Genomic DNA, 20,323 nt, shown 5'->3' on the forward strand with positions numbered 1-20,323 from the left:
CGTCCTTATACTAGAGAAAATCGATTTTCTTAGAATTTTCTTGAAACTGTGAATATACGTTAATTTAGGTGTGCTTTATGCGTGGTATAAATTTCAGTACTTCTTCCGGTATAAAAAATCAAGATACTGAGCCTCAAAGTTTCAACTTTTACTAATGAAAAGGTTTTCCAGGCCAAACGGTAAGAAATACGAGGTTGGCCAAGAGGACCAAAGTTGCTCCTCTCGTCGAGTTCTATAAGGAAAAAATACCAAAACTAAAAAAAATTAAATTTTAAATTTTTTTTTGAAACTGAGGCTCAGTATCTTTATTTTTTATACCGGAAGAGGTACTGAAATTTATACCACGCATAAAGCACATCTAAATTAACGTATATTCACAGTTTCAAGAAAATCCTAAGAAAATCGATAATGCTTGAAGAAAAATATGAGACTAACAATTTTACAAGTTTGAAGAAAAGATAAGATTTAATCCCGTGATCAGACTGCGGATTGGGATTGAGATTGGATTGAAGTTTGACCAATTAGAGCAAAGTTCACTAAACTTGAAGTTGTTAGTTTCCTTTATTCCGATTGATTAAATTTCAATCCAATTTCAATCCCAATCAGTAGTTAAGATAATAAACTTTTTCATTACTCAACTTTGTACAATATATCCATAGAAATTCAAATATCTCCTTATCTATATTATATTCACATAAATTGTATCTTTTTCTCATAAATTTCCGTGAATCGCGAGAATCCGTAAAATCGGCCAACTTCAACTGATTAAATTATCGATTCGCGTGCCAATAAATAATTCGATTTTCGACGACAAAAGACTACGCGCGATTTCCGCGTCTAAATTTCCCTTCGCTTCCTCTTCCTTCGAACGTCGAAAGCTCGATGTTCGATGTTCGAAGGAACGCAACATTCATCGGGTATTTTCAGCGTCAGGAACAGCCAGGATTGTCAGGGAATATCCTCGGCGGGTCGCCGCGGGAAAATCACGAGAGCGCGAGAGATCGCGCGACGCGCGCGGAGCAGGCGGGGTGCGCGGGGCGGACGACGCGAGGTATCGCCGATAAAGCGGCGCGCCGTGCATCATCAATATGGCGGCGAATCTCGAGGAGGAGCAGAGCTTACGCGAGTGCGAGGAATACGTGCAGAGACACAATATCCAACAGGTCCTGAAAGACTGTATAGTGCAACTGTGCGTGGGCCGGCCCGAGAACCCGATCTCCTTCCTGCGGGAGTACTTCCAGAAGCTGGAAAGGGTACGTAAAACCTCGCTGTCGTGCCGCGATTAACCTGACCACGGGAGAGGAAGAGAGAGAGAGAAAGAAAGAGAGAGAGAGAGACGGATATACGCCGCGAATTTTCACGTTCACGACTTTCCTCGGGAAAACCGACGTCGCGAGGTTATCTTCGACGAGGGGCCGAGAGGTTTTCCGCGACATAACCTCACTCGTGTCGGGGTGCGACGACGAGACGTGACACACGTGATCAGGGACGATCCTGGTTCTCGAAGTGTCTTCCCCATTTTCTCGAACTACATTTTTTTAAATTTTTCTCAGATTCTCGTGAGCTTTACCGATATTGCGGGTTCATCGTGCGAAGGACGTTACTCTCGAAAGCAATCCTCGCTCGCAGTTCCCTGCAGCGTGTGCGAGAAGCTGCTGCGTTTGTGTATCAAGGTTTCTCTGGTTTCTCGCTCATTGCCCGATGAATGCGCAGCGAACGCAGGAATTAATTGCGATTAGGCGATTGATTTACGCTCGGAGGAAGCGTCGTTATCGGAGCTTTACCGCTTTGCTAGGTAAACATTGTAATCGGAGCGTTTTCCTCCGTCGGGGAGACGCGTCGCGTTATCTCGACGAGTCGTAGATAATTATCGCGACTCGTCGAGAACGTCCAGGGTTCTCTTTAACAGCGTTTTGCAACGCGCGAAGAAACGTTTTCGTGAGGAATATTTGGCTTGTCATTTCACGAGATTGATGATGCGTCGAGATGGTTTGATGATCAACGACAGCATCGTCGTGGGATACGCGCGCGACAGATGCTGTCATCTACAGCAGTCGCCTTCAACTCGTACGGTCGTCACTGCAGGTGCCCGGCGTGCCGACATGGATGATAAATTTAAGTTATATATCGCAATGGACTCTCCGCTCTCCGCTCCTCCAAGATATTTTTCTAAGTGGAGCTTCGGAGGCAAGAAAATGGCCTTAAATTAATAATGAAACGCAATTCGCACGAGAAAGACGGAATATGTACGAAATACGTAACATCTTCATCGCGAATCGCGAAGGAGCAAAGTGAGTATCGCCCTGAAGAAAGATTTCCGTTTAATTAACGCGATTATCCTTCCCAAGGTATATTCTTCCAGGTTCATCCTTGCGATTAGATAAGTGGATTTGCTAAAAGCCGGACGTCTTCTCGTAAACGAGATTACGTCGATCAGCGTAGCTGATTTATCGGCGAGCCGTATCCTCGCTCCGGCGTGATCCTTGACGCGGTTCCTTCCCGCAGGGCCCTCCCTCCCGAGACCTTTCGCCGCCGTTACCTTTCCCATTTAACGCTAGCAACGGGAGTAATTACGTTAAGCGGCCACCCACGCAGCAAGCGGGGAACGCGACGCGTGTCGCTCGGAAGCGGAAATCGAAGGCTCGCGGAGCGAGCGCAAGATCGACGGCCGTCTAAAATAAGAAGATGATGCCGCGCGAACAGCTCACGCGGAATCGTCCCCGTCGAGGAGCAGCGGCCACGGGGGCGCAAGTGCACGAGGAATCAAAGGATTTTTCTTTTGGCCCGTTGGATTGACCGAGCATGGCCGCGACATTTCGCGTTTCCTTCGCTCAGCGATATAGTAGTATGTTTACCAAGCCGCGCGTAGGCCGAAGGCCGCTATACCGAAGCGGGAAGCGAAATACGGCGACGAGGTATTTCGCCGCTGCGAGGAGAATCGATATGAGTAAAGGGAGTTTCGTCAAGGTGACGTTTAATTCCCTTCCGCGGTGATCTCGTCGATATTAAATATATTTTTCGCGGGCGTTCGTTCTCTCTTTCTCTCTCTCCTTCGTTTCGCTTCAAGTTTCTTGGGACATTTTCGATTACACTCATTCCTCGATTTACGCGGTAAATAAAAATCTCTCTCCCCCATTACACAATACTTTTTATACACAGTCAGAAAATATATCTTTCTTTGGTATTTATTGAAATTATTATATATCGATCAGCGAGTCGAAAAGTTTTTACTGGATTGTATTTATATTACATTACATCCAACTTGGTCTTTTTACACATTAGATACGTTCCGCGGAAGAAGAAATCGCGTTGCTGGAAAAAAATCGCGCAAAAAAACCGTGTAAAAAGAGAGTTGGGTGTATTTTAATCTTTTTTGGTTGAATTGTGTGTACGAGCTTATCTACACAAGTGATAACAAATTTACTTTTCTTCACTTCGTGCAAGTAGAGCGAAATAAATGTGAAATAAATATTTTTACAACATATTTTCTCTTACAAATTTTTTGTACTGACTTCATTTACGCAATTCTCAACCGCGTAGAACAAATACTCCGCATAAATCGAGGGAAACGAGTGTATATCTCTTACAACGAGGAAAACGATTCATTAATTTGCTTTTAAAAAATTACAAGCATCGTATAGATCTCTCTTTTTCAGTAAACCAAAAAACCAGCCAGTTTGTCAAAAATGTATTTTGTCGGCGGAATGTCAGCAGAAATACAATCAAATTTGTTATATGATGAATAATGGCAAATTGATTGCAAAAACCGAGCGGAATCTGTCATTTCGTATAACCATTTAAATGATACATCCTCTTTAAATGGTCGCAAAACGACGGGTTCTATTTCTGCCGGCAATCCGCTGCAGGTTCCATCATGCACTGTCAAAGATCGGTAGGCAAAATACAAGTTGGACGCGGAGGCAGCTGATACCGATCTGCCGCAATATTCTGCCAACAAACTGCTAGCGTACTGTTAACATTTTGCCTAAACGGGGTTGCTCCGTCTCCCTTGAATAGCCGCCTGGGAATGATCGTTTCCGTTCCCACAGTGCCCCGACGTGATCTAGGAACACGCGAGGGTGTCTTCGATCGAACGTCTCCGTGTCGCGCGCGTCAGTCAACGTGACGGTGCAGCGACACAACGCGCTGACGGTGCCGTCGAGCGGAAGGCGAAGACGCGCGGCGCGGGACGGCGGATCATCGCCTCGCGTGCATGTTTGCCTTTCGTGCTTGTGCCGGCGTATACACGGCAAAAAGTGCTAGAGTATATACGTACGAGAGAAAGAGAGAGAGAGGGAGAGAGAAGACTGCACATGCATACGTTGGAGAAGAAAGGAGCACGAAATCTATTTCTCGAAGGAATAGAAATCCCCCGGGAATAGAAATCCCTCGGGATCGGTAAGAGATACGACGCCTGCGGGAGGAAATAATAATCGCGAGGAAGCGGGAAAACTCATCGGGGGAAAATAAAGGGCTGAAATACGCAAACACATAGGAGGAGCACGGGAGCGAAAGTTACGACGTGAGGACACAAGGAGACTGGAATAAAGGGCGCAAACAACCAACGCCGTAAAGTGTCTTCGCGATTAAACCGCGAGGAGTCCAGCGGGAGCAATTAAACGGAGGATTGGATGGAGAATCGGAATTTGCCGTCGCTCTGCAAAAGTTTATTTTTTCACGACCACTAATGCGAGTTCTCGAGAGCCGGTGCCGGCAGAGGTAGACCTCTCAGGCCCAGTTTCACAAGTGTTAGCCGACGTTTGTGGAACTGGACCTTAGATATCTTAGAAAATTTCTCATTTAATTGAGGTAACGGTGCACCCTTCTGTAAGAGTTTTTACCTTAAATAACCGCACGAATTTTTTGCTCAGGTTTGCGTGGTCGTAAAGCACCGTCTATAGTACTCCGGCCGCACAGGAAGGGCGTAATAAGAGAAAGCGGAAAGAAAAAGAAGGAGAACGACACCGAGGGGAGGGATGAGAGGGCTTGCAATTGTGTACGCGTACATATATATGTGTTTATGTGTGCGTATGTGTGTGTATGTGCGATGCGCGCAAAAGGAGAGAGAAAGAGAGCGCGATATAGGGGCAGCTGATCTAAACATAGAGCACGCTCGAAATATAACGAGGCGCAACCTTACAGCCAAGGTGGAGAGAAGGAAAGAGAGAGAGAAAGAGCGCAGTTAAAAGCAGTCCACAAAAATGTGGAATGCCGCCACCGAGGGAATCCAGCCGCCGCGCCGACGGGATTGTCCTCTTCCTGTGCGTCACGGCGCCGATCTTCCTCCGACGTCATCGCCAGGAACGGCGGTGGCGTCGCGGCGCCTGAATTTATGACGATAAAATATTCAGAAGTGTCTCCGTTTGACGATGATATACCGCCGGGGGCTTGCGAAATATCGCGCGAAAAATCTCGGGGACCAAGAGATGCAAATTGACGTATCGACGAAAGTGAAGCCGGGAAGTAAGAGGCGTGAGAACGACTTTAATTTTAGCATTCGGTAACGTAACACGAAATAACGTATATTAAGGATATATGAAAATAGAAGAAGGAGGAAGATGGAAAGGAGAGATGAGAAAAATAATCGTTATAAACAAAATCAACGCGCGCTCTTTATTTCAACTCGGTTACAGAACTAATGTCTCTAATCTCTGGCTCTTTAACTTCAGCTCCAGCTCTGGCCGCTGATAAAAACTTGTACGTAGCGGGATGGCGAAGTGGTGCGGGAAGTAACGGTGTCACTGAAACATGTTTCCCACACAAGTCTGCGTGTTACGGCTCTCCCGCAGTTTTACGAGCCGAGGTCTTGAAAAATGCCGTCATCATCGCCGCCGCCTTCGCCGCCTCCGCCACCATCGCCGCCTCTGCCACCACCGCCGTCGCCGCCGCCGCGGATCGATCCACCGTAGCCGCTTACGTTCGCGCGTTAACGCGAGCGGAAGACCTTACTTACCGACCACCACGAGACAGCATCTCGGCGGCACATCCATCCCGTCCAGGAATCGTCGGGCGGGCGCCGAGTCCGGCGGTAAGCGAGCGTGCAAACGTGCACCAGCAGCAGCGGCAGTAACAGCAGTACGCGTACCGACGCTGTCGCGCCGACGGACGTAGGGACGCGCGCGCGTGCTAGATCGCCTCCGACCTCTAATTGGATTCCGTCCGAGGCCTTATAAAATCGCGAAGCGGGTGAGAGAAGAAGGAGGAGGAGGTGGACGACGGCGACTACGACGAGGAGAGATCGCGCGTGTGACGACGACGACGGCGGTGGCGACGGCGGTCGGAGACGATCTCCTTTCTCCCGTGCGTTCGCGACAACTCGCGAGATCGCCGACCTACGACACGCGCTGCCGCGAAAAGCGGCCGTTTCATAAGTGTTAAACCGCATCAGCGGAAAGCAGAAGAACACGGGGGCAGACGGAGAGAAGGAGAGCGAAGAAACAGGAGGAGGATCGAGAGGAATGATGAATAAGGTACGAGAAAGAAAGAGAGAGAGAGAGAGAGGAAGAACGCCGGCCATAATCGTCCAACTTACGCGCGCGTGATGATTGATCTCAAGCGATGGATCAATGTTGATCGTCGATGGATTTTTGCGTTTCAATATTCCGCGTTTCCTTTTGCTCTTTGCGTCTCGGAAGAAGTTAACGATCTTTATCTACGAATTCATAATTTAGTGAAGCGGAAAAGGAAGATTTTCTCACGTGAAAATCGGAAGATTTCCAACTTCTAAGAAGTCAATCAATCATGTAATTGTCGGTGAACTGTATTTAGTTTTTCATCTATCGTTTTATGTAGATTTGACTGACAATGTGTTATTATTTCACAAAAAGTATCGAGTGATTACTCAGCAAATAAAAGTGAATTATTGAATTTATATCTGTATGAAAAAAATTACATGATTGACCGTGCAATTATTGTTAAAGAAAGACGTGACATTAAAAGTTATAGGTGTAAACAGTGAATATGTCAAAGAAGACTCTTTTTTTATTTGAAAAAATATTACGACAGGTATTCTTTTACATCTTCTCGCATACGGTGCGGCAGATTCTCGTAAATGGCAATGTAGTCTTTTACTATGCCGCTCGCGTTCGCATGAGAAGGGTTCTTCAACGAAAAGTAATTTTCTAAGAGTATGACATTTACAGTCTTTTTACGTCGTCTTCAAATAGAAGGAGAGAGAGAAAAAAAACAGGGCGCTTTTAAGAGGAAAGAAGATCAATGTGAGAAATGCTCGTTAATCAGTCGCATATCTGATTAACGATTCTTACGGTCCAGTTATCTCGGAATGACTAATACAAACTGTACAAATTACATTTTTCATATTTTAAACTAAATTTCCAAGAATTTGTTTTCTCACATATATTTGTTAATTTATTTTCTTGGTACTCCGAGTACGTTTTTTATTTTTTTAGGATATATTTTCTAGGCATCCTTGAAGTATTTTCACTCGCGCACTCCGTGAAAAAGATGTAAGCTTGAAAAACACTTGCGCCGAGATGACGAGAGTAAGATTCTCATGTGTCGGGAGTGTGCTCAAGGATGCGCGTGTGCTGTGCATGTGGGAATGTATGCGTGTAGCGCTTACGGAGCCGCGGAGTGCCGATGATTATGTACACGTACACGTATATGTCATCATTGACTGGAGATTGTATAAGAGAGCGTACGTCTGTTCGTTGATTCCGATGACTTTGAGCGGAATCTAATACCGGTGCGTTATATATATATATATATAAGTTGCGCACATAGTTATACATAGTTGTACACATAGTTTACCCAGTTATTCATGCTCGCATGCGTCTCTCACTCCGATTATCGAACTGCATAATTTCTCCTTCGTTCCGAAGCTCATTTTTAGACGATCGATAATTCGTCAAACGGGACAAAAATTTCACGCCACAAATTTTACAAGCCGAGGTGTAACGCACAAAACGGAATTGCGGAATCGGAATTGTATCCACGGAATTAGAACGCATTCTATTTTTGCGGGCCGAAAGCGAGCGCGAGCGCGCGCGCGCCAGGTATGCGTAGTAAACTGACAGATTTAATAAATGCGTGCCGCGATTCGAAGCCTCAGTTACGTATGTTGTTTGTGATAGCAGTGACATAATGCGTATTTATTATATTACTGCGCGCAGATGCGGTCTGCGGTAATAATGAGCCACGCGATGGTCTCGAAGATAAGAAGACAGAATAAGACAATTTAATTACAAATCACGCGCAATCGTAATCTAAATTTATAAGTAACGTATAAGTAACATATAATGTTTCCGCTTAATTCATAATTTATATATTGACAATTCGGCCGCATTGAATTGTAAGATCCCGTTTAGATCGCCGATTTGGATCGTCCGTAAAACGAGCTCTTAAACGTAAACAGATAAAAACGAACGGCGGCGCTTCTGAAAGATACGATTTCATCTGGCGTATCTGTTGGATAATTCCGATAAATGGAGAGTTCCGCTCTTCTATTTTTAATGCACAACAGAGGCGCATGTCGGACGCCTAGACGCGTCTTTGCGGAGACGAGCGACGTGGATTTATCGGATCAAGTTTTATGGACTCATTAGCCGCGCTAACGTCGGACGATCGTTGGTGAATCGCGATCGAGCCCCCTTCGATACTTAATTGCCATTCATGACACCGGTGGTGTCATTGAATAATTTATCTTGAAATTGGAAACTTGAATGTCTTTCCCATTAAAAGCGCCAACGTCTGAATTAGCGTTTTAACGAAGATCCTCTTGCAGAACAAATTAATTGCAAGAAGTCGAAGTAGGATCTCGCTCTGAATCTCTAAAATCTTCCTGCATTTTCTTTCTCAGAGCGCCGGCGTCGCTTCCGCGTTTCTCACGAATAATTGGCTATAACAGATATGTTTCATTGTATCTTAATTTTTGCCAGAGAACTTTAATTGCGCATAATTGCGATTTGACGAAGAGATATTTTCTTTTTTAAATTTAATTATATGCCACCGTATATGTGATGCATAAATGTCGCGCTCGGAACCCGTTCCCCGGCTCGTAAGACCCCGAAATAGACGCACGATCGCGATGGCTCCTCGTATGCGAGTAACGTTAGCGTGTGCCGGCATATTATCATGGCAATTAAAGGAGGAGAATTGCGAATTGCGCTGATTTGAATATACTCGTTAGCGCGATGCACCACGCCGACGAGGAGGTGCTCGCTACGAAGAGAGACGGCGCGTTCGTGCGTGAAAACGCCAACTGACCTATGGCATTATTCGCTTACCTCTCTCTCTCACCCCGGCGGTGTGCATCGTGTACATAAGCGACGGTAATACGAGGTTTTATCTAAAGACCTACATAATTTATAATTTAACGGTAATTATATGCGTGATAGACGCCGCGGGCGAGACGGAGAGCCCGGCCGCGAGGGTCGCGCGTGGTTAATGAATTATTAATTTGCGTTCCACCCTATTTTTTTTTTAGCAATTTTTGTGTGCTCGTCCGAAACCCGAATGCACATCAACACATGATGACCTTAACGCATCGCTTTATTTTTCGTGACGGGGACAGACATCGATAATTAGTCGCAAAAAATTAATTAAAAAGGAGAACACTTGTATTTCAGCGTGGAGAATTTTTAAAGGTAGCGAACGTGTTAATTTGTTGTGCATTCTGCACTGCCAAGATAGCTTTCTATATTATTTATCAAGCCAATCGATAACCGATTCTCGTAAGAATATGTTATGTCGTTTTTTCCTTCTGTATTAATTGACTGTATTAATTATGACCGAGGAGTTTCCCTTTTCATCGTTGATCCGTCTGGACTGAAAAACCGATTCAATTAATTACTCCAGAAAAAATGGGAATAGGTAGACCGATAATATGTCAAATGTAATTGTTGTTATTTTGTAAGAATGTATTCTACGTCGTATTATCGTGGAATTGAGTGACAGTGCACGATGTATGTAATAATACAATTTTTAATCTTATCATTCGAAGAATAACCGTAATCTACATTGACATTTTAGTTAAGGATCTCTCTCGTTTATCATAGTCGACTAACACTTTATCTTCGTTCGTGTACAGGAACAGGCTCACGATGCCAAGCAACAGATCGCCACGAGTCCCGAGGACACGGAGGACATGCCCGCGGGACAGCAGGGCCCGCAGGTGCCGCGGCGGCGGGGCGGAATCTCAGCGGAGCCGGTCTCCGAGGAGGATGCCACCAGCTACGTGAAGAAGGTCGTACCTAAGGACTACAAAACCATGGCTGCCCTGAGCAAGGCCATCGCCAAGAACGTGCTGTTCGCGCACCTGGACGAGAACGAGCGCTCCGACATATTCGACGCGATGTTCCCCGTGACCTTCCTGCCCGGTGAGGCGATCATTCGTCAAGGTGCGTGATCGTTGATCGAGCGCACTTGTCTTGCGCTTCTATCCCGCTTTGGTTTGTTATCAATTCTCCGATTGAACGAGCGCTATGTATTTTCCCCAGGCGACGAGGGTGACAACTTCTACGTGATTGATCAAGGAGAAGTCGAAATATTCGTTAATGGCGAGCTGGCGACGACGATCGGCGAGGGTGGGAGTTTCGGCGAACTCGCGTTAATCTACGGAACTCCGCGCGCCGCCACGGTCAGAGCGAAGACCGACGTGAAGCTCTGGGGCATCGACAGGGATTCCTACCGCAGAATTCTCATGGGCTCCACTATAAGGAAAAGGAAAATGTACGAGGAGTTCTTATCCAGGGTCTCAATATTGGGTGAGTTCGCTCGGAATCTTGATTCCCTGGAGCATTACTGCTCCACTTTTCGCTCGTATAAATCAATCGTAATATCTTTTATCAAAATTCTGAGAATAACAGAGTCTTGTTACTCTATACACAAAGTTGAAGTGATCCTTGTAAGATTTATGAGACTGTTAGAATAGATAGGGAGATAAAATGGGAAGGACTGTGATATTTACGACGCACTTCGCAGAATCCTTGGATAAATGGGAGAGACTCACAGTGGCAGACGCTCTGGAGCCAGTAGCGTTCGACGACGGTGAAACGATAGTCCGACAGGGCGAACCGGGCGAAGATTTTTATATAATCGTCGAGGGTACGGCGGTGGTCCTTCAGCAACGTTCGGAAGGGGACGAACCCGCGGAGGTCGGCCGTTTAGGGCCATCGGATTATTTCGGTAATATCAAACTCGGAGTAATAATTTTCATTGATTACAAAATAGAGAAGCTAGCATGTCTTATACAGTTGTCTTATTAGCAAGATAATACCTAATATTTCAGAAAAGCGTTAGAATTTATAAATTTTTACTAATAGCTAATGATGACGTTAAAACAATCTAATCATTAAATTTAATTCCTCAATTAATTCTCAATGAAACTTAATTTTATGTTGCGCAATTAATTTGGCGCGAAAGAGGATTGGAAGAGCTCGTTCAACGACGGGAACTTTTTTTTCTGATACAGGGGAAATAGCGCTACTGCTGGACAGGCCCCGAGCGGCGACCGTGGTGGCCAGGGGTCCGTTGAAGTGTGTGAAACTGGATCGGGCGCGGTTCGAGCGGGTCTTAGGTCCGTGCGCCGACATTCTGAAACGCAACATCACCCAGTATAACAGCTTCGTGTCCCTCTCCGTTTAAACGGACACCATCTGCATCCTCCCTCCTCTTTCCTCTCCAAACCCGTCATCGCAGTCAACGCTGCCGAATCATCCCCGACTTCATTTCCTCCGAGGGCTACGTTATTTCGCCGTACCATAGTTAAATTTTTTTTTTATTTGATTAATATTTATATATAAGTGAATTAATGTATTACGTCAGCTATCAATCAGATGTGACACGCATACACACACACACACACAAAATCACACACAAACGGAATCGTTAGAGAGACGCTGTTAATTATATTTACCGTAAGGCTATTTACGCACTGTGTAGCTCGCGACTCGATGCCGACGCGCACGCGAATTCATATTGACGTTGATCTCTTCCGCGCGATCTGTTCCTACTCGTGTGAGATTCTCACGTGCGCGAGAAATTATTAATCCGTTAACGTCTGACCTTTTTCGAGGGGTTGAGAATCTATTTTTAAAACAGAAATTTATCGAATCTGAAAAAAAAACCGCGAAGCGCCGGATACTAGCGGTGAGTTATAGAGGACAGGTTTCTTATTTGCGAGACCATGTCCCTTTTCGCTTGAGGACGCTAACGGGTTAATCCGGTTAATGGCACGTTGCATACATCTCGAGAGCATTATAGAGATTTTTGATCGAAGCTAAACGTGTGTCCCGACGTGGTTTTTGGAACCGCATCCCGACATGAGGTCTACGTCGAAGACGCAGACGCTTAGCTCGTGTTACTACATGAAACGTGATCGAACCACGTTAAATTATTCGAAAGCCATTTTCAAGGCTTCTATTACATCAGAAGCGAAAAAAAATCGTACAAATTGCCGCTCCTGTTTGATGGAATAGATTGGTAAAATATCCCGAAAAGTCTGTAATGATGAGTAATTCAATCTACATGTATATTTTAAATTTTGAATGGAAATGGATCTCAATTAAACTAAGTATAGCTTTTAATTTACGAACCAAAAGTCTTTAACGAATTTCACAAGCCTATTCTGTCGAGTAGAAGTAGCGATAAAAAAAAAGAACTGGCTTCTTTCATTGCAAACATATTGTATAAAACACGTACGAGTGTTACGCTTCTGATGTAATCCGATACCGATGTAGCTGCAGTGACGAGCCAGGAGCCGTAAATATTATCCAGCAGTGAGAGGATCGGCGTTGAAAGTGACGTTTTCTCGTTTACTGTTATATACTTTAAATGTTCTATGTTGTATCATGGATTGTTAAATTATTTAACATTTAAATTATTTTATCTACCGATCGCGCGAATCGGTATATATAGATATACATATACATAATTAGCAACGACAACGTAAATGTCGGTCGCGATTTGCAATTGAGGACGCCGAGAAGCCCGTCGACCGTGGTATTTATTATTAAGTGAAGCATCGTCGAGGCGAAGTCGAGGCAAAACGAGTCGCAATCTATGTCTCCTCTAAAAAAAAAGTGCGCTAGGTTTATAGTACGACAAGCGAGACAAAAAAAATGAGGTACAACGTCAGAAAATTAAATAATTTATTATGCACAACATCGTATTCGGATCAAGTATGGTACAATGAAATCATTTTCCCTCTCCGAATCCGTGTAATGCGGCTGATGCACATTCCATGCGCGCGCGCGAGCGAGCAAGTGAACGAACGTACGTGCGCGAATGCGAGAGAAAACGGGAGGACCTCGACCACCTAGGGAATCCAACGAGAAATAGGGGGGAGAGGGGGACTCTAACGTCGAGAGGAGCATCGTCGCGTCGCGCGCGGCGCATAGACACTTATTAAAATTAAATTACAAGGATCACTCGGCACACGATGAGAAGAGAACCGATGGTGATGCGCCCACTCGTCGCGCGAGGTATGCAGTGAAGATGGTCCTTTCCCCCTTGATCTTCGGTCTTCTGTCTTCGTCCCCAAACCCAGACGTCTTCGGATGTGGTTCATCCACGAGTAACGATGTTCCCGGAGAAAAACGATCCTGCCACTTCTTCTTCCTTCTTCCCTCCGCCTGATCTACCCCGGCTTTTCTCCCGGGCTTGTCCGGGAAATGACACTTTGTCGCGACCAGGAACGCTCTGTTCATCATTGACCGAGAAGATAGTCTCTCGAGTACAAGCGGCATAACGTACAGTGTCCTCAAACGCGACTCATGTCTCCGAATTCGTGAAACGAAATCCTTTATCCGCGTTCTCTTCGAAGGACTCCTCCCCTCGAAGCGAGAGAAGCTTGCGTTGCGGCTCGGCTGGGGCAGCTACGGGTTGTTTTTCGTGTAGTAATACTTAAAGGAACACTTGGAAAATCGATCGAGCACCGTGGCAGTGAAGCGTTCATGCGCGTCACGTTACGAACGATTGAAAAGGAGAGAGCGGTCGTCTGGTCGACGAATCGTCCCGAGTTGAGAACTAACGAAAGATGAGCTTTTTTTTCTATTGCATGAAGACCACAGATTGTACCGTTTGCGTTGTGAATATGATCCTCGATGATATATAACGAGCTTTTTTCTCATCTAATTTTTTGTTTAGTGAGGTAGCGCCGAATGAACGGAAACGACCATCCGTCCGGATTTTTGTATAATTTCCAGAGATTCCCGCATATACGTCCTCTTGCGATTATGTACAATTGCGCGCGGGGGAACCGAACGAGGGAGCGTGTATGTACAAATTCACAGTCGAAGCTGTAGTCGAAGTCCCAAGCTTTCGATTTTGCACCCGACGGTGGATAAAACTGTGCGTCACCGCCGTGGGATGATGATCTGAAGATCGTTTTGCGAGAGGTAGAGCCAGCACACACGGGGGCTTCCGAGAGCGAGGGAAATTTACGGAAATATGCGTAACCCCAGCGGAATGGATTATCTATCTGAATATGTATATATGCATATGAGTCACACAAGCGCACATATGCCGGAAACATATGCATATACACGTAGTACGACACACATGAGATTTATGCATGTACGCGTGTGTATATGTATGTGTATATATATGCGTGTATGTGTGTGTGTGGCCCTTCTTTCTCGCATGTAAAAATATCTGCCGCCACAAGGGGTAAAGGTAGGACAGTAGAGTAACGTTGCCTTCTACCAACCACCTAGACTACCACTGCTTGCCTTGCAGTCGATTTGCTGTCTAGCGAGATCAGCGTAAACCAAGCCGAACTCGCTGACAAATTCATTAAACTTGTCCAAAGACTCAAAGGCCAATTCCGCTACGACGAAATGAACCGCCAAATTTTGCCGGTAGCTAAACAGCAGAAGAAATGCAAACGTTAGATAATGGCCGCATACGGTGATATGATAGTGAATATACATAAAACAGAAAAATAAACAATTAAATATGCAATTAACTTTCGGCTACGACGTCCTGTAACAGAAATCTGCAATTATAGTACATGTGATCCTATGTTTCTTCATGAAGGTATCATTTGTTGAAAACATGACGCTGGAATTGGATTAGATATTTAGAGAAATCAACTCGATAAAAGTATACCGATTGAATTTCGATATACTTTTTTAATTATTATGATAAATCGTAATTCAGAAAAGAATTTCTTTTTAGAAAACAAATGCAATAATACCGAACAAAAACGTATAAAACGTATGCTTGCATTTACTAATAAAAAAACAAGTTGTTCTCCGAATCACCTGAGAACGAAATTTCTGTCTAAACAATAAATTGAGGGATTGTACACTTACTATTACATTATTTTCATGAGAAAAGAATAGCATATGTTGTGAGTTTATAGGCAATTATTATCCAAAATTGAACTTATTAGTTAAAATCAATACAAATTACTTTTACCAACGAAAAAAGTATACAACCCTTCAATGGAAAGCACAATTTCAACATTAAAGATTAAATTTAAACACATATCTACATAATAGTAACAGTAAGATTTAATACGTACGACTTTATCATGAATTTCAACGCCTTCTTTCGCTCTCTCGCGACAAACCAGTCCATCAAGAAGGCGGACATACGCGGCGCCGTCCTATACAGTTTGAAAAAAGCATGGAAGTTACCCAACCACCAAGCCGATCGTATTTTCAACGCATGCTGTATGCACTCGTCATTTTTATCTTCTGCCGAAAGTGCCGCTAAAATTGTCGTTAAATCTGAAATCAAAAACATCGCAAAATATTCTAATGGATGTAATTTCAGAAAAATATTGGATTCTCCCGCGTTGTTAACTCCGTTACCAACCTTGAGTATTTTTCGTGAAGATGTAATAGAGAATCCGATACGCAATGAATTCGCATCGATTCTCACCATCGAGATCCTGATACAGCATTTTCAGCTGTGTCTGACACTGATTGAATTCCTCGTGATCACCGCGTTCTAAAGCTACACGGGCATGGGTTTCGTATACATGAACTGTAAACGCGTCCCTGATACCTTGCACGGTAAGATCTTGCCGGATGGATTTTAATTGGTCGCAAGCATATCTGTAGTCCTGATCGGCCAGCCAACGTTTCTTGACATGAGCCAAAGAATTTTGAAGTACACTTACCGGTCGAACTGCAGAAGGGGCAGGAGCCTGCAACGATATTATATAATTTTGTTAGAGAGTGTATAAACGCGAGTTACATCACGACTGCGATAAAATAATTTCATCTAAAATTTTATAGTAAGATACTTTATGTTCTCTTAATTGTAGATGAGAGATATTTTAAATGTTTAAATTTTGAATGTCCACGTACCGACGTGAGACGCAAGTAAGGCTTCTCTAGATCCTTGCACGTGCCAACGATGTGGAGCCCGGTAAAGTCGAAATCCGTGTTCGGGTCATCTCTGATAATGACGCTGCTGACGACCGTCCTGGAAATGCCGCCGTTGAATCTGGCGGCGCGCTGCTGCAGCTTCTCCTTGGTTCCCAGCTCGTCCGCGTTGCCTGTAGCTAAACCAAACTCGGAATAGAAATGCGATTTAGCCTGCTTATTCTTCTTGGACTTCTTGTTGCCGTGATTCGCCTTGTTGTTGCGCGCGGATTTTTTCACTTTGGGCGCCTTGTAATCGTGCTCCCGATCGCTAATGTTCGACGACGAGGACGTGCTGCGCCTGTTGTACCTGCGCGACGGCGGGCTACGCGTACGCGAACGCGTCGACCTCGACCTCGAGCGTGAGCGCGACCGCGACCGCGAACGGGATCGCGACCTCGATTTGGATCTGGATCTTGACCTCGATCTAGACCTCGACCTCGACCTCGTCCTCGACCGCCTGCTGTGTGTCACAGAGAGACGCGCGCCAAGCCGAGCCCCGAGTGAGCTGGAAAGGCCGGGCTTGCGCAGGCCTCCCTGTGCATTGACCAGTGGGCTCGCCAGAGGATTCGCCAGCTTTAACGCCGGCTTCGAAGGCTTGATCGTCATGGTCATACGTTCGCTGTGAATGCTGGGCAGAGGTTCCTTATCCCAGTCCTTCACCCAGAGCGAGCCGTCGTTCGCGGCGCGGGTGATTTTGCCCTTCAATATAATCTCAACCTGATCCTTATCGACCGCCGTCTTACACTTCTCGTAGCATCGGTTCACATAATTCTTCAAACTGTCGGGCCAGTCTCCGACTGGGCTGTGGGCAATGGTGGGAACAGTACCGGTACTGGTAGCCGCGTTGCTGACAGCCGTGGTGACCGGCACGACAGGATTAGGAGGCTCCTCGCTTGGCGGCGGAGGGGCCGCCACTTCGGATTGCGCGGGAGGTAGCGGTGGTAGTTCCGCGGACTTTGCGTTAGGTCCATTCGGCATGAAGGGCCCGGTAGTCGGAGCATTTCCCTGAAAGCTATTGTTGAATTGAGCTGCTAAATTTTTGTTCCGCTTACGCTTTTTCTTCGCGGCGCCGCTATTGCCGGATGGCGTGTATCCAAGACCCGTTTTCTTGTTAGGTAAGTTGAAACGGATTGTATTCTGACCATTATATTCTGTAAAGAATTAATACTGTTTTAGAGCTACACATTCAAACTATACATAGGGATGGGCGAAGTACACCCACGGCAACAGTAAATATTGACGAGTTAAATCATACACTAATGTAAACAAACTTTCAAAACAAAAAAGGAACGCTGAACAGTGAAAGAATTTTCTTGGACGCGTTCTTTGTTAGTTTTTATATATCCAGATTTTTTCAATTTTTATTCTCTTATGAAAATCCATATCGTCATTTTTATTACTAATTGTAAAGAATTAGTGTATTACATATAATATGAAACACCATGTAACTTTTAATAATAAAATTACTTAACAATGTGCATCGATTTTTCCTCTTGTTGCAACAGCAATTCTTCGCCCATCTCTGTTTATAACAAAAAATATAAGCGATACTTACGAGAAGTTTCATTATGCATACCATTCCAGTTATAGGGGAATGAATTGTACATCAATCCTGAATAAGCCATCGACTGTTGCTGTACATGATTGTTATGTTGTTGATTAGGTTGAACTGCTGGTGGTGGACCTGGCGGCAATGGTGGAAGATCAGATTCATCATCCAGAGGCATTGGAGTACCAGGTATAGGAGGTTGTTGATGTAACTGCTGCTTTGTCTGATTATTTCCCTGCTGTTGCTGCTGCTGTTGTTGCTGCGGCTGCTGCTGCTGTTGTTGCTGCTGCTGCTGCTGCTGTTGGTGCTGTTGATGCTGTTGATGCTGTTGCATCTGTTGAGGATTAAAAGTCTGACCGTATCCTGGCATCATGTGATAATAGTTGAACATCTGTCCTTGATGCGGCACACCTTGGCCGTATCCTTGGCCGTACATTTGGCTGCAAAAAGAGATTGCAAAAATCAGTATTCGCGAACTTCATTTTATAATAATTCCGTAATATTGGCAGATAATTTTGTTATAAATATTATCAAATACAGAAAATTACTGCAAGTCCAAATAGCCCGTCTGTGTTCTTTTTCCAAGAACTTACTGAACTGGTATACACAAATGCAATAAGTTAGACAATTAGAGTGTGAAACATAACCAAAAAGTAATCATTATCGAAATGTATCAGCGATACAGCAATATGTCAGCAACATTAAAACCAATTAAAGCGAAATCTCGGCTCGCGTTCATACGAAGAATTAGGTCGCGACAAACGTCGCTCGCGCATGTACGAGACAATTCATCTTAGATTGCGAAACTGCGCGTCCCCTCGGAATCTGCCTCGTTAATACGACATTCGTCGTACTCTTGAAGGGACAAGTATCCCACTGACAAATCTTACTCGATTAAAGTCTCGTCTAAAAGGAGAGAGGATCAGAGACAAGCTAAGCTCGAACTTTGTTTATGACGCGATCTCGACATGAATCATCCCACACATACATACATATACGGACAGACGCGCATATCAGGCCTCTCGCATTACGTTAGTCGCGCGAGCGAGCAACTTCGGCGAATCCAACTCCAGATTATAAAAGCGAGATCGTATATCGCGATCGCGAAAGTGAAGCCGCGAGAGAGTCTGGCGGACGTAAATCCGACCACGAGACACTTCGAGCAACTTCGAGAGGCCGTCGCGCCACCGAAATGGCCGACTCCATTGTTCCTCCGTTGACATATTCGTTACTCCGACGCCGCGACTCACCCTGGGTACGGTGGGAACATATTGTGCATATTGTTCGGCGGGTACTGCCACGCCATATTCGCCATCGGACCCGCTCCGATCGGCGGTTGCTGCTGCTGCTGTTGCTGCGGATGAAACGGCTGCTGCTGTTGCTGCTTCTTCTGCGACAACGCCTCGCCTTCTGACATACCGTGGAATAAAAAATATCAGAATCGCTGGGAGAGATGGCCGCCTGCCTCCCCCTCCCTACTCGTGGCGCGTCGTGGATCCGTGGGTCGCGATTCGCGATTTCGCGTCGAGTAGCCGCGCGAGTAGAGCCGCGGGCGTGCGCGCGTACTCGATATCCGGAGCGGAAAGAAAAAATGGGAAAAGAGAAATCAACGGAGAGAATTCACTTGGGGGGAAATAACCCGTCAACTTCCGCGTACGCCTGTCTCGTTTGCTCTCGTGCCCGCCGAGTCTCGCCGTCCCTCGAGCACGCTTCTACGTAGCACGACAGCTCGCGCGAGGACACGACATAAGACAGAGTAGCGACATTCGGGATCGCGTGGAGCGTGGAGCACGCGGAACACGAAGGCAAATGGCCGGAACGGAACGGAACTCCGGTTCGCAGATTCGCAGCAGCCGAGGAAAACGACGCACTTCAGCCCGCGCGCCGGCGCGCCATCTCGCGCTCTCGTCTTGCACTTTCAAACGACGCTTAGCCACTTTCAAATGCGCTTTCAAACGATCGCGACATATAGATATGAAATATATTTTGTAATATTTGGGTTTGATTACTATCCGGCGAGTTTATTATTAACTTGAAAGATTTAAGCTTCGAGAGTCCCGGGAATCTAAGTTCATTATCACGGACTGTGATTAACCTGGAGATGGGCGCCTGATTTCTTTTTTCTTTTGCATATATATATATAGTCACCTGGGAGTGACTTTTACACCCTAATTAAAAGTTATTGTTATTAATTACATATTTTTTATTGTTTTATAATTTATTAGTGTCTGAGGGTAATGTAGATTCAATTAACATTTTCTGAAAAAAGTAAGGAGAAATTATAAGTATTTAAAAAAACGAAAGAAGCACGTTAAAACTATAACTGTGACGTAGTTTTATGTTTTCGATACTGCACGGGGGTGTAAACATCACCCCCAGGCACCCATTCCCCGGGTTGATGTAAGAATAATAATACGGAAAAGCGAGGTGATGA

At 45.2% G+C, this 20,323-nt stretch overlaps 2 protein-coding genes across 3 annotated transcripts; one reads left to right on the plus strand and one right to left on the minus strand.

Annotated features, from left to right (window-relative positions):
• The first annotated feature begins 1,026 nt into the window (after positions 1–1,026).
• On the plus strand, positions 1,027–13,122 carry Pka-r1 (protein kinase, cAMP-dependent, regulatory subunit type 1). Of its 2 annotated transcripts, none has more exons than XM_071790453.1 (5): positions 1,027–1,253; positions 10,049–10,358; positions 10,458–10,724; positions 10,942–11,145; positions 11,432–13,122. In XM_071790453.1, the coding sequence occupies exons 1-5, from the start codon at positions 1,089–1,091 to the stop codon at positions 11,602–11,604; spliced, it is 1,119 nt and encodes a 372-aa protein (XP_071646554.1). In that variant the 5' UTR covers positions 1,027–1,088; the 3' UTR covers positions 11,605–13,122. The 2 variants fall into 2 exon arrangements, with proteins under 2 accessions (XP_071646554.1, XP_071646555.1); XM_071790454.1 differs by lacking the exon at positions 1,027–1,253 and adding an exon at positions 5,639–6,470.
• LOC139820292 (leukocyte receptor cluster member 8) lies at positions 13,096–19,730 on the minus strand. The gene is made up of 6 exons (XM_071790447.1): positions 19,140–19,730; positions 17,896–18,329; positions 16,281–17,491; positions 15,784–16,117; positions 15,488–15,695; positions 13,096–14,823 (listed from the first exon to the last, which is right to left on the minus strand). Exons 1-6 carry the CDS (start codon positions 19,304–19,306, stop codon positions 14,661–14,663), a joined length of 2,517 nt encoding a protein of 838 aa, XP_071646548.1. The 5' UTR covers positions 19,307–19,730; the 3' UTR covers positions 13,096–14,660.
• Between the last annotated feature and the right edge of the window lie 593 nt (positions 19,731–20,323).

Source organism: Temnothorax longispinosus, chromosome 10 (assembly GCF_030848805.1).
Source record: "Temnothorax longispinosus isolate EJ_2023e chromosome 10, Tlon_JGU_v1, whole genome shotgun sequence".
In the NCBI taxonomy this organism is placed as follows: Eukaryota; Metazoa; Arthropoda; class Insecta; order Hymenoptera; family Formicidae; genus Temnothorax; species Temnothorax longispinosus.

Coding starts and splice junctions, on each gene's coding strand:
- Pka-r1 (XM_071790453.1), top strand. CDS start 1,089: ATGGCGGCGAATCTCGAGGAGGAGCAGAGCTTACGCGAGTGCGAGGAA. Junction 1,254..10,048: donor ACTTCCAGAAGCTGGAAAGG/GTACGTAAAACC, acceptor GTTCGTGTACAG/GAACAGGCTCACGATGCCAA. Junction 10,359..10,457: donor TGAGGCGATCATTCGTCAAG/GTGCGTGATCGT, acceptor TATTTTCCCCAG/GCGACGAGGGTGACAACTTC.
- LOC139820292 (XM_071790447.1), bottom strand. CDS start 19,306: ATGTCAGAAGGCGAGGCGTTGTCGCAGAAGAAGCAGCAACAGCAGCAG. Junction 17,492..17,895: donor TATGCATAATGAAACTTCTC/GTAAGTATCGCT, acceptor AATTCTTTACAG/AATATAATGGTCAGAATACA. Junction 14,824..15,487: donor TTGAAATTCATGATAAAGTC/GTACGTATTAAA, acceptor TCTGCTGTTTAG/CTACCGGCAAAATTTGGCGG.